Genomic DNA, 13,659 nt, shown 5'->3' with positions numbered 1-13,659 from the left:
AACTCTTGCAGGCATGGTTAATACCTGGCTTGTAGGCAGCCAAACCCATTCCTGTTGTCCTTGCCAAACCCACCAGAAATACCTAGACACACCTGAGCGGCTACAGAAGTCCCACTTCATAACCTCTTAAAGCATGTAAATTGAGATCTTTTCCTTCTGTGAGAGTGTCAATGGCAATAAAAATTGTCAATTATCACTAACCACTCACACAGAAGGGATGAAGTAATGAGGCAAATTTGGTGGCAGCGGCACATTTGGACCAAATAGCACATTCACCCGTTTGTTGGTCTGGGGAATCTCTTTGTGGGCAGGAAGAACACAGCTCCTGGGTTTCTGTGGTCATGTTGAACATGTGTCTTTGGCGGCGGAAAGGTGATCCTTTGTCTGCTAAGCACATCACATCTCTCACTGAGCCTCTGAAGTATAACACATGCGAGACTACTAAAGCTGGCAGTTTGGCCCCTCCTGAAGAGGTGCCTCTCACTGAGGTGCATCACGACAGCCCTTTTAGTGTCAACCCATGCAGTTTAGGAGAACACTGCTTTGCTGCCTGGGAAGTTTGTAGGACTTTCCCATAAGGCTCAATGTATTAAGTGGTTTGAGGGACATACGAATTTATAGTAACTCTTTTCAAACAAGCAGCCTGTGCAGTGGTCTGCGCGACCCTAGCTGGTTACCTCCGGGGTCCTCCCTCACTGAAGCTCTCCCTCTGCTTCCACCACCTCATCTGTCCTCTCTCACCCACAACAGTGTAACCCCACAGTCACCAAACCGCTGGTCGTACAACAGGTTACTGCCCACTTCACAACCTTCATGAGGCAACCCAAAGTCTCACAGAGACAGGAGGATTTTCCATCTTACAAAATCCCCCTGTTAGGGGTAAGAGTTAGCACAGGAGCCATTATCAAATACAAACTCTACCTGAAGTTGTTAAATACTATCATATTAGAATTCAGAACACATACACAGGCTTTTTCCTGCTGTCCTCTACATAATGAATTTTTAGAAAATAAATACATCCAAACTTCAAACACTGCTCCTAGCCATTTTACATACTGAAATAGTTCACTTATATTCTCTTCTGAGCAACATATGATGCTATGCAAAACAAAGAACAGTCTGAAAGGCGAGAAAAAAGTCTTCATATCTCTCACTTCTCAGCAAATTTTAGTTGTCCACAAACAGCAGCAGCTGGCAAATAATATTGATATTTCCTTGGCAAGACATAGCTTTAAACAATCTCTGCAGTCCTTCTCAGACTGCTGTAGTGTTTAAGAAACTGATTAAAAAAAATTAAAATTCACAAAGAAGAAACATTAAAAGGAAGAGGGAGGCTCAGTTCACACAGCAGCACATCCGATTGCCTCACCCTGGCTCTGCGAGGGCCGTGCCTGTGGTGCAAGCTGGCTGGGTGCGAGGAAGGCTGGGCTGATCTCTGCGGCCAGGCGCCTGCACTCCCACCCTGCTCTGAGACATGGCACCCGGCCAGTGCAAGTCCACAGCTTCCAGCTCAGGGCTGGTCTCTGCCAGCCAGCCCCAGGGAGTTTACAGCTATCTGCAGAAGACCATATTGGTGTAGGAGGAGTTTTCTCCCTGCAGCAGTAGCTCCAGTTTTGGGTTGTCTTCTAGATATTGCCAATTAACCAGATATATTATGAGATGCTCATTTAGTTTCATATCTTTCAATCAGTACTGACTTTTGCTAAGCATCCCATTGACATTTAACTGTGCCTCAGAGGAAGTTAGAAACAGCTTTGAAAGACAGCCCTTATTCGCTAACTGCTCAAAGCATGCAAACTTTAGAGCGAGATACTAGTAAAGGTCCTGTTTTCCTCCAGCAGGGTTGGTGGTATGGGCAGTTGCTGGGAAAAGGCAGGGGGAGTTGGGAACTGTTAAAATGCACAGTATACTCCTCACCATAGGAAATCCCCCTGTGCAGGCACCTGCCCATATGCACTCTTGAGATGGTGAAACTGGAGCAGTAGTCATTCGGCTGCACCGACTGTAATGTTAGCACTACTCATTTGTGGTATGAACCTTCAAAACTCAGTCTTATATTTGCTTATGCCACATACGTTATTTTCTGAGCTTATAAGGCCATTACAAGAGCTCATTGGCTTTCTTTTGTTCATTTAACTCTCTGTTGGTAACAGGATGCCTTTTGAACACCACATCTTCTTGAGTCCTTCACTGTAAGGAGTGTATTGCTTACCTGTCAGCGGCCAGGACCCAATGCTTGATGAAGAAGGTCATACAGCCGAAAGGGAAGGCAGGCCGTCCTGCTATCTGCTTGCAGAGCCACAGATCCAAGCTATTCTGCTACATGTCAGCTTGAAACAAGGACCAGCTAACACTTCCCTCCATAACAAAAGCTCTTGTCTCATCCCTCCTCATCTTCCCAAGACAACTTAACATCCCTGTCAACAACCCAAATAATTTAGCCCCAGGACAGAAAGATGACAAATAATAATAATGGACAGAAGACAGAAACTGGGGGTCACCTTGGCAGTGGTGAGGGAGGGGGAATTTTGTTTGTAGGGATGGGCAGAGAGCATGTTTTATAAAGGAAAAGATCAGCTCTCGAAAGAGAGGGTTGGAAAAACACCTGACAGGGGAGAGCAGACAGAAGCCTTTCCCTCAGGAGACACAGGGGTCCCTGGCCAAGGGACAGCACAATGGGGTGGCACATGAACCCCAGCTGGGTCTGGGGGGAGGTACCGATGGGCAGCAGGATGATCTGACCTGCAGAGCTAATGCCCTGTGCAGGATGTGACACCTACATGAAGCCCCGGGAAGGAGAGGAGGAGGGCTGCTGCCACATTTCAGGAAGTCCTTGAACAGGGAGGGAAGCAGGGCTTTTGTGGCAGAGGCTTGCTGGGGGAGAGGAGCAGACCAGGGCGAGGGCCTCCTCATGCATGCTTCTGATTCCCTTCCCTTCTGACCAGAGAAAGGACCACCCCAATCAGCATCTTCATTCCCGAGCTATGAGATCTTCTGTTTGTCCAGATTCCCCAGAGGTAAAGGAGAAAGGGTTGAAATACTCATCCTCTCTTCTTCAAAGTCATCCAAATCTTAAACAAGCAGTACTGTTTCCAACCCTCCACACCCAAAGGTATATGCTAGCAATAGAAATAAACAAATGGCTCAAATATATAAAGAAATAAATAAGAGCTCACTGAGCTGGATAGTGCATCTTTTTTAGGCTGTTCTGTTCTCTACCAAGAACCACAGAGTGCTCCCTTCCTGCAAACAGCATATTCAGAAAAAATGAATTTATTCCATATTTATAGAAAAATACACTGCTTGTTTTAAACGTCTTCATGCTTAGAAGAAGAACATGGAGTTTAATCCATACTCTGCAGCAAATTTTGAAGCAATGGCAGGTGGAGAACAAATATGGGAACAGGGTTCTTTGTTCAGTGCCGTCCTTCAAAGGTCAAATGTAAGAGTTGGTGTCCTGGTGTTTCCGTTTCTTGCCACATTTAGCAAAATGACTGAAGAAACAGAAGGGGAGAGGGGTATAAGGGTGAAGGAAACAGGAAAAAATGTAGTCCAAGTTGTAGTCCAAGCTGCAATACTGAAACATTTACTTTCTGCATAGAAAATTTCCTTTCTTTAGTTTGTACATTGAAGCGGGCAAAAGTTATTGATGTAATATCCAAAGCCACTGTTTGAAACATTAATGTATAGCACTAGCTCCTCAAGAAATTTACTACCAAGCAAGCCAAGGCATAAATGTTCCCTGCATGCCTGCAATGCAGTGAAGAGTCTGGCTTGCCGTGTGCCAGCAGTGGGAAAGCCGTGCCTGTAACTCTTCAGCTATAAATTCATCTTGCATGTGACTTTTCAATGACTTCACAAATTGTGGAAATGTTCCCATGATCAAGGGTCCTTCCTCACAGGATGCTTTGATTGAGGTAATGGCTGGTCCTCTTGAGCAGAGAGTTGCAGGCTATACTTTGCGGTCTCTCTCGCACACTATTACTTTCTGCTTCTAGAGGTGCACAAGACAACTTTGTGTCTCTATGAGAAAAATACAGGTTCTGTCCCCTGTGTTTTTTTAACAACCCACCTTAGTGGTATTGAAAAGTTTACATTTGTATTGAGGAAAATACCACCTGCTCATAACATCAACCTGACTAGGGAATTTACTTTGACTCTTGGAAAACATCAATAATTTATGATAGCTGACAAGGTTGGAGGAGAACATCCTCAGGAAACTTCATCCAAGTAAACGTAAGAAAATACATATCATACCTTGAAAGCTGCTCCACATCCTCCACTGTCTCTGGTAAGGAAATTCCCTTTGTCTCTGGTAAAAGCAATACTAGGAGCCCGCAGACAACTGCAAGAATACCTACAATGGACATTGAAGAAATACAAAAGCAATAAGAAAATTGTTACTTTTCTTATTTGGGGGGTTTATCCACTGAGGAAAGTTTATTCAGATTAAGGTTAAAGTGAGATTTTTAAAGTGCAACAGCTATTTCTGATTACCTTACTCTTATCAAACACCTTTATGCTACATTAATTTAACCTATTACAAAAAAACTTGAGGGCTAAGGGTTCATTTGCAGCCTGAATTGCCCCAAAAGGGAGATCTTAGAAGTCAAAAACCTGAGATAAGTGCACATGGGCAAGCACATACAAACTGTACTGGAACCAGAATGGTATTTCTCACATAAGAAAAATCTGCCTTTGTTCAAGGGGCTCTGTCACATAGATGCATCTGTGTTTTTTGAGACCATTGAGATTCTCCTGAAATACTCTCTTCGTGCATCCGTGGCCAAAGTAGATTATGTGATTCAGAATAAAAATTCATCCTTGGGAAAGAGCGTTCAGATAGAACCAATCTGAAATAGTTCATCAAGAATGGTTATTTTGGAATAATTTCCTGCATAGATATAAAGAACATAATAAGTCAAAAATAGAAGGGCTGGAGCAAAAAGTAAAATCCCTGACTGTTGCATAGTCCTCTCTGTTCCTCTCTGATTCTGTAGCTGTTTACTCAATTCAGCAGCAGCAGAATTTCAGCATTAGATAATGTGAACAGTACTTCTATATACGTCAATTCTTGGAATAATGGTAATTTTTTGAAATGTCTCTTGTCTTTCCATTTTTGTTTTCAAGCTAAAATTTTAATTAGCACCACTTTCCCTTCTTATTCTATCCTATCCCTTTTGCTTTTTTCCCAGTCACATATATCTCCTGAAAGTCTGTTTTAGCCACAGACTCCCGCTTCCTTGCTAGCAAGAACTAATTTTTTCCCCCAGAATTAATCCACAGGGCTCATTTTTTCCAAAATGCAACTGAGGAAAAGAGTTTGACAGGCATAAGTAGTTGCGGTTAATACCACATCCATAGTCATAATTGTATATACCAAAAAATGCAAACCAAATATTTTTTTAAAGGACATTAACCTCTACTGTTGGGAGATTAAGCTTATTTCTCTGCAATTACAGGACTTAGCTGTAAGGTTTCTCAGTCTTAAAGCACCTCACAAAGTTTCTTTTATGCTTCACCCAAGCAGACCGGAGCTCTTCCATAACGTGCCGTGAAAACACCCACATTTCACCCATTTGCCATGCAGCCTCTTGCTCTAGGCATGAAGGTTGAGCGGGGCTGGTCTGAGGGAGAGATGAGGCCATACACTGCACTTTTGCCCCAGAAGAAAAGCTCTGTTAGGAGGAGGATATTTAAACTAAAAGTACATTTTAAATCAAATCTTACTGAAAATAATTAGAGGTAGCTCCAACCAAATGGCTGCTAATCGGGCAGGAATGGGGCTATGATCCCACCTAGGTCACATAAACTCGAGCACAGGGAAACACCAAAGTTTCTGCAAAAGAAAAATAGTGCCAGATATTTGAGAGGCGCTAACAAACAGTTGAAACAGCAGTTTAAGGAGCAGAATGTAGACTTAACTCCACAATTATCTCATCAGAAAATGCCATCCACATTGAGCAGTGGCTATTCAGTTAGGAAACTCTGGAGAAAACTGTGTTTTACTAAAAAGTGGTGAAATAGGGAATGGGGAAAAGCAGAGGGAAAAGTTGAAAGATTCCTGGGAGCTTTCGATGTACCTCAGCGTTGTAGGGTACAGTTCAATGTTCACAAGATAGACGATTTCAAAAGCCATCGTGATGCCCAGTCTTCCCAGTGTGGCGACCGTCGTTTTGAGCCATGGGATATCTGTTCATTCAAAAAGAAACCCGGGTGAAGTGTCCTTTGCTGCACCAGCAGAGCGTTTCTGAGAGACCCAGGCCCTGTCAGCAGAAGCTACGTCACAGAAACACTGGGTCAGTGCAAATCAGACTGAAAGGCCACTGCTGTAGATACCAATCTATACTGGCATTTATTGCTTTCCGGCATCCTGCGAGGCTGCTTTGGAGAATCAGAAATCACTTCCAATTGATTGATTCAAGATTCCGGTGGGGCATAACAGCATGGGTGGGGGAATGAACATTAGAAGCTTCCATGACGATGTCCAAATTGTGCTCTGGAAAGGAGTGTTTATTTATATAGGGATGTTATGCTGTAAGAAACACCATTGAGTCACCTCCCAACGCCTTCTGACCACAAAGAAGCTACCTCTAAAGGTGCATCTGCAGCAACAGTAAAATAATTCTCCCTAGAGCAGGCCAACTACACTTCATAATTTGTCTGGCCATTGCACATTAGACACGCTCCTAATAATGCTCCTGGCCATCCTCCCCCTTCCCTTCCCTGGTGCTTGTCTTTGTACCTGGCACGACCGGCCCAGGGGCCTTACGCTGCCCCAGTGGCTCTGCCTGGCTCTCCCAGCTCTGCTCAAGCTCTGGTGCCCAGCCCCTGCCCTGTATATGTCAGCAGGGAGCCCTTATACATCAGCAGGGGGTGCGACGGTCACATCCTCACTGCAGGGCAGACCCATCCCATCTTGCTGTGTGCGACCCCTCAGCACTCCGACTGCCCTCTCTGGAGAGCCAGTGGCCTCTGGAGAAGTGTCACAAGGAATGCAATAAGCACTTCTGCAATGCTCTTGGAAGACGACGGTTGCCACGACCGGGCAGACGGGGAGGCAAGTGAAATAACAAGCCTGAACCTGGCATGAAGGGGAGCTCTGCCACCGGAGAGGGCTCTGGCAGTGATTGTGTTTTCTCAAAACTTCAATAGGAAGAACAAGAAAACATTTCAGTTTGCTCTGAACCAAAAAATGAGATGCTTGGAGTTATTTCCCTTCCAAAAAAACTAAACAAACCCCCATTGAATTTCATCCCATGTTGCAAGACACTGCTTTTGCCCTGAAAAGTTCTGTTTTCAAACACTTGTAAGAAAAGCAAAGGCTGGAAAGAACAAAACAAATCCATGTTGTCTCCCTGGTACTTCTTCAGTCCATCAGACCCCCGAGGTGAGGGTGACGTCTGTGTGCCTCCTCCCTCTGCCAAGGGACTCAAACTGTGTGAGCACCCCAGCATGACTGAGCGTTCACAAGCTGCTGCTGCAGCTTTTCCCATCTGTATAAACATATAAGCAGGACACAGACCTCAGGTGTCCCATCTGCAAGTATCTAATCCCCAGGCTGTCCTCTCCTCACCTGGGCAAGGTCCCCTCAGCACTTCACCACTACTGAGAGCAGGCTGGTGGCAGCATCCTGCTGGCCCCAGGCCACCACTGTCTCCCCTCAGTCAAGCCATACGAGCCCCACATGATGCTCCTGCTCTAACCCCAGACCTGCTGCACCATGCTCAGCATACGGTGTGGCCCAAAATTCATGAAGGTGCTAGAGGCAGGTGTCCTGCAGTAGTAACTCCACAGTGCCGGTCTTTGTTTCCTCCTCCTGCAACAGCCCTAGCTCCAGGCGATCAACAGTCCCCAGTCCCTGCTGTCCCAGCAGGTCCTTTGTACTTTTTTAACAGGTGGAGAATGATGCTGGCAAAGCCAGCAGATGACACAGTGACCAGGCCCTCTGTGCCTGAATTGCCGTGCCCTGCATCAGGGGATCTGCCACAGGAGCACAGGGTGGCCAGCATCTGCTCGACATGTGGCGGCTCTTCTGAGAGGCACACAGCAGTAGGGACCTGGGGAAAATCCACCAGGACAGCAGAGTTAGTCCTCACGGACTTCAGTGGGTCAAACTGATGAATGCAAACAAGTGATGACAACGTGACATCCCAGGGCATGGTGACACAGCCACCAGTGCCAGCACCAGGAACAGATCATTGATCTTCCCTCTCCATTTCCCTCTCCCGTCATTTCTGCCTCTATTAAAGCAGTGAAGCTCCTCAAGTATACGGTATTAATTTTAAGTACTTTTGGAGGAATCCCTTTAAAGGGAGCTTAACTGAGACAGAGGTGAATCAACACACCTCTCTGAAGGATTTCATTTTGCACTCACCACAAACCTGCCTGTTTTCATGGGCACATCATACTCTTGAAGTGGCTTCTCATGGCTCTTCTCTAGGAAAATGATTGCCCCACGATATAACTTCGGGAACTAAAACCTCTAAGCCTGGCCAGGACTGTCCCTTACTTTGACAGGAACATCCCTGGGGAGGAATAAGCCTCTCTAATGCCCGTTCAACTGCTGGTCCCCAGCTACGCTAAAGCAAAGCATGCTGGTGTGGTAACATTTGCTTCAGAGCACCTCCAAATGCTTCCCTGGGGATAAAAAAAAATTACACAGGAGGGAAAACAATTTAAAGAAAAGATAGGAATGCTGGGAAGCCTGTGTGCAATATCAGACCTTTTACTTGTCCTTGAAACCAGATAAGAATGACTCAATCAAAAGCCATACCTTTCCTCCAACCCTTAACATTGTCCAAACCCCTGTGAGGGTGAGTGCAGGGCAACAATCTCCACGTTGTCTGCCGCAGCCCCTACATCATGTTGTGGTTTGCATTGTTTTATTTACGAATGAGAAGACCACCAAGCTGCCTCAGCTAAATTACTGATTTCTTACACTATTAAATGTCTTCCAAGTCAGGGAATGTATGTGTTCCCTTTATGTTTGTGTACTTTTCCCTTGCATTTGCCTTCAAAAACAGTACAGGACCTTTATACACTTTTTTCCGAAGACTACACCCCAGCTGTTACTCACCACCCATCAAAGATACAACCATTACGTGTCTCAGGGCAATCTATAAGCAAATAAGGTATGTTGTTCCATGACTGCAGTGCTGCTTGCATCACCAGACACTTTTTTACTTTTATCTACAGTTTTGTGTGGCTTGCTGTCCTTGCTTAAGGAGTGTCAGAGAGAAGTCATTGACCTAAAGAGCCTGACTTTGGGAAGGAAATTACCTTCTGGCAAGAAGGCAGTAATAAGGCATGCAATTCCTGCCACAATGTTGCTTATTCCAAAGGGAAGGCGCCGGCCAATGCGATCAATTGTCACTAAAATTAGGAAAGCGGCAGGCAGCTCCACAGCTCCTGAGATGAAGAAGTCTAGGTAGAGGTTTCCTCCGACAATTCCTAGGCGCATGACAAGCCCTTGGTAGATCAGGGCACTTGTGAACCTATACAGCAAAGGGGAAAAAAGGTTGAGAGGCGAACAAATGACTACAAGCAGCAGGAAAGACCCTAAAAAGTCACAAGGGGTTTTTTTTCTTCAAAATCCCCTGCCCTGGTAACAAGTTGGACTGACATGAGCACTCACCAGGCGTACATCAGGATGAGCGTGTTCCTCCTCATCCGGGGAGTCCTCACCAGGTCGAGAAAGGAGGGGTTGCTGACCTCCTCATTGCTAACAGTGATCTGAGGAGAAAAGTAAGCAGTAGAGTCAGCTGTCGGGAGTCAGGCAGGCACTGGGGCAGAGTTTCTACGTAAACATGGTGCTCAGCAATATTCCAGTCCAGCGAGCAAAGGTGCTGATGAGCCAGCTTGCTGCTTTTAGCACTCCAGAGCAGTGTGCAGATATGGGAAATAGCTTATAACCGGACACAGCTGTGGGTTTTCCTTAATGATGATCGTGCAAAAATCAGAAAAATAAATCCCCAATCTTGACTTGAGAGTGGAAAAATTATTTCCTCATTGTAAACTGAGAGAGGTTGACCTGGAATTTCTTGGAAGGCAATAAACTGTTGTTGTCATGTCAGGGTCACTGGGAGCAGAGCTGCCTTCTGCCAGAGGTGACAGAGAGGAGGAGACCATGGCAGGAAGGGCAAAGCGGTGGGCTGTGGGAAGCAGGGAAAGGGGGTGAGCAGCAAGCAGTGGGCTTGGAAACACGGCTGGTGGCACAGCTGGGCAGCAGGAAGAAAAAAGGAGTGAGAGAAAGAGTAGATCTGCGAAGGTGCTTGGGTGTTACAAAACATTCAACTCGTGAAATTCAGAGGGTCTTAAAATACACAAGCACTGTGCTGAACATGGATTTTACCCTGGAAGAAGAAAATCCTGCAAAGTATGAATTAATGGTCCTCGTACTGCCTACAACGTATAGTAAATCTGTTCACAGCTTCCTCCAATACAGTCACAATGAAGCGCTCGATGAAATCGTTAGTTAGAAGGTTTAACAATAACATAAAAAGGCACGATTTCACGCAGCCTGTGTTTACATGTTGGAGCTCATTGCCATAGGATATTGTGGAGCCAGAATATTAGCAGGGCCAAAAAGGGATTACGCACATTGATGGAGGCTGTTTTTAACTGTAGCCAGCAGTTTTTAACTGTCATGTCCAAGCCAGGTGGCAGCCCTTTTGCTTGTATATTCATTTAGCAGGTGAGGAAGACAAGGAAGAGAAGGCAGAGGTGGTTTTAGGCAGGGACAAACCATGAGACCGCCCAAGAACTGGCAGCCTCAGCTGGGATTGCCATCAGCTCTCAAAGCAGCTGTGGGAAAGATGGGGTTAAACCTGCTGGGCCCTTTTTAGGAGGATTTCAGGCAGCCTGGTTGCTTTGACTCTCAGTTATTGTCCCCCTCCTGAGAGGAGGCCTAAGAGAGCAAAGAGAGGAGTAAACCCCTCTCTACGACTGCAGCATCCTCTGCCCACGCGAGTGCAGGAGCCCAAGGAAACGATCCCAGCTGGCGGGGAGACGTGGGTGAAAGGATGGAGAAGCACGTGGGAACATGCAGATCCATGATGAGAACACAGGTAAAGCCAAAGGCATTGCCCGAGGGTCTTGTCGGCTCAGCCAGGGCTATGCGCAAAGTTTTCACCCTGTATTTGTTTTTCGTATCATAGGGTAGCACAGATGTTTTTCAGTGAGATTTGGCTGGATGTATTTACACATGGCTTTTTCATAACTGAGCAACACAAAACTTTATAAGTGGACAGAGAAACCTCACATTTGTTTGAACTTCCTTTCTACTCCCTCTTGCTTTTCTTCTGTAAACCAGAGCCAGAAGTTTTCTTCAAAGCGCTGCCACTTCTGTTGCGTGCCAGAGCCCTTTGTGGGGCAGGCAAAGGTTGCTGCGTTTCTGCACTGGTCTTGGACTCTCATGTTATGGTTCTAAAGCTGCCATGACTTTGTTTATAAGAGCAGGCTGCCAGCCATCCGTTGTGACTTTGTGCAAATATGGGTTTAGTTTTCCAAAGGACTAAAGACAAATTCAGCACGGCTGCTACCATATATTTTTATGTCTTAATAAAGTCATAATAACCCCAAACATGACTGAGCATTTTTTTAATGGATGTAGAAAAAAATCACTGTGGAAAGTCAATTCTGTGGGGAAAAAAATCCTCTTTTTGTTCTTTGAAGTAAGGAGAGCTTTGCTATTCACAGCTGTGCAGTCAGGAATTCAATGACAGGGCCCAAGTTTCCAAAGATACACTATCTGAAAACTCTGGAGGAAGTTTTATAAACAACTTCCCTGGCATTTTTATATCCCACCAAATTACATATCAGTTTTTCTGCAATAATTTTTAAAGATTCCTCATAGCACAGACATATAGTTTTGCATGTGCTTAATTCTGCAAGGGACAGTACACCCATGTATGTCTACAATACATGTGTATGTAAGTTAATACATACTAGAAATATGTATGTCTTGACATGTCTATATTGTAGAAATATATGTATAAAGGGAGAGGGGTTTTTGATACACGATTCTCTCAAGAAGCAGCTCTTTCTCAGCTGGTTGCAGTCCATTCTGCTTTTGGACAGAGACCAAGAACAAAAAAATTAGCTTGAAAAAAACCCATGCTAGGATAATTACGAGCAACTGGAAAAAAAGAACTTATAATTTACAATTAATTTAATGAGTTCTGGATGCAGCTGAACTGTGCCAATGTCGTAACTCTCAGAGCAAAAGAAGCAAATGTTTATCTGTTTTCATACAAAGGTCATCTGTGGTTTCTGCATGCCAATAAAAATGCAAGGCTGCTACATCCAGAGTCATGTGAGGGACTTGGCCAATGAAATTATTACAGACATACTGGAAAATCTTAGCCAAAATGCATTGATGGATAATGCCTCTCTCTTCTCCCTGTCCCTCCACACCTGCACCACTTTGCCTGAAATTCTGGAGTTGCTATGTGAAAGCGCATTCTGACGTGAGTTAATGTGAGAAACACACTTGATCCGCGACTAATACGCTTCCTGGAGATGCTCTCTCTCCTCTGGGCACAGCACCAAGGATGACAGACATTGTATATTAAAAAGGTCCCAGGAACAGATCCAGCATGAATCTGGATGTGTGGAGGTTAATCTGCTGCAGCTGTGAGTGGTTTAGGGTCGTGAACAGGGACACTTAAGAAAAAAAATTAATATAACTTAAAACAAAAAGCAGGGAAAGACATACATCTCCATTCTGACATGATGCTTTAAAAATGCTGATGTTTAGAGAGGGGAAGCGGGTGTAGGAACACAGGGCTGAACGTGGAGGGGCAGCTGCAGCAGCACAACCTTCCTGCTACGTGTTTCAGGCCACACTAGGCACTGGGTAATGCTGACCAGGACAGGGGAATCTCACCGGTGTATATGCCCCAGCCAAGAACAATAAATGGATTTACCCTTTTCTCTCTCCTTACTCAGTCTTTTCAGTTTGTTTCTCTCCCACCGGTTTCAGTCTGCAGTCCTCCAGTTGTGTAAGATGCTACTCCAACATGACTAGCAAAGCTCATTCTGCATTGTGGGACAGCTGAGGGTGATGTCCTGACCTTGGCTGGTATCACAGAGATGCCTTGGCTTCCATCGGAAAAACGGTTAACTAATTGCTGGCCTAGGTTGTTACTGCTCATCAAAACTCCTTCTGTCGTGTTGCTTCACTAATGTACAACAGTTTTATCCAGTATATCCTGTTTCTTGGCCAAGGAAGTGATATATAACTTTTTCCCCTGACAAACCTCCCTCCCCATCACTAACCTTTGTGTGCTCCCCTGAGCAACAGAACATCCATAGAAATGCTATTATAGCAACATTATGACACTTGTTCAAGTTGCTTATGAATAAAGCAGCTGGCTGTGGAAATGTATGTTTCAGCATACGCATCTCTGCTGCTAGTTTTGACTAGTCATTAGTCCAGAGTCATATATCCTAAGGGCATAGGATATGTTAGGGCCCAGCTTCTCTGTGGAACCTGTTGTGTGAACTTCACCTTGCCAGAACTGTCATTAACGTGCACTTAACCAAGTGGAAAGATAATGGAATATTGGTATAAATCAACCGGCCATTTCTATACTCCTTCTGTTGCCACATACCTCTTACTGTGCGCACTTCATGCAAGGTCTATATTTATAGCAG

The 13,659-nt window shown here is 45.0% G+C and overlaps 1 protein-coding gene across 1 annotated transcript in view; it reads right to left on the bottom strand.

Moving 5' to 3' along the window:
• Positions 1–3,244: 3,244 nt before the first annotated feature.
• SLC22A3 (solute carrier family 22 (organic cation transporter), member 3) overlaps positions 3,245–13,659 on the bottom strand; it is a 31,842-nt gene continuing 21,427 nt past the window's right edge. The window contains 7 exon segments of the mRNA XM_009325553.1: positions 3,245–3,494; positions 4,258–4,357; positions 5,731–5,775; positions 5,778–5,839; positions 6,084–6,192; positions 9,283–9,497; positions 9,638–9,735. Of these exon segments, the coding sequence (XP_009323828.1) occupies positions 3,437–3,494; positions 4,258–4,357; positions 5,731–5,775; positions 5,778–5,839; positions 6,084–6,192; positions 9,283–9,497; positions 9,638–9,735 (687 nt within the window). The 3' untranslated portion in view covers positions 3,245–3,436.

Source organism: Pygoscelis adeliae, unplaced genomic scaffold, assembly GCF_000699105.1.
Source record: "Pygoscelis adeliae isolate BGI_AS28 unplaced genomic scaffold, ASM69910v1 Scaffold300, whole genome shotgun sequence".
Classification (NCBI taxonomy): domain Eukaryota; kingdom Metazoa; phylum Chordata; class Aves; order Sphenisciformes; family Spheniscidae; genus Pygoscelis; species Pygoscelis adeliae.
This window is presented reverse-complemented; position numbering and strand designations above follow the sequence as displayed.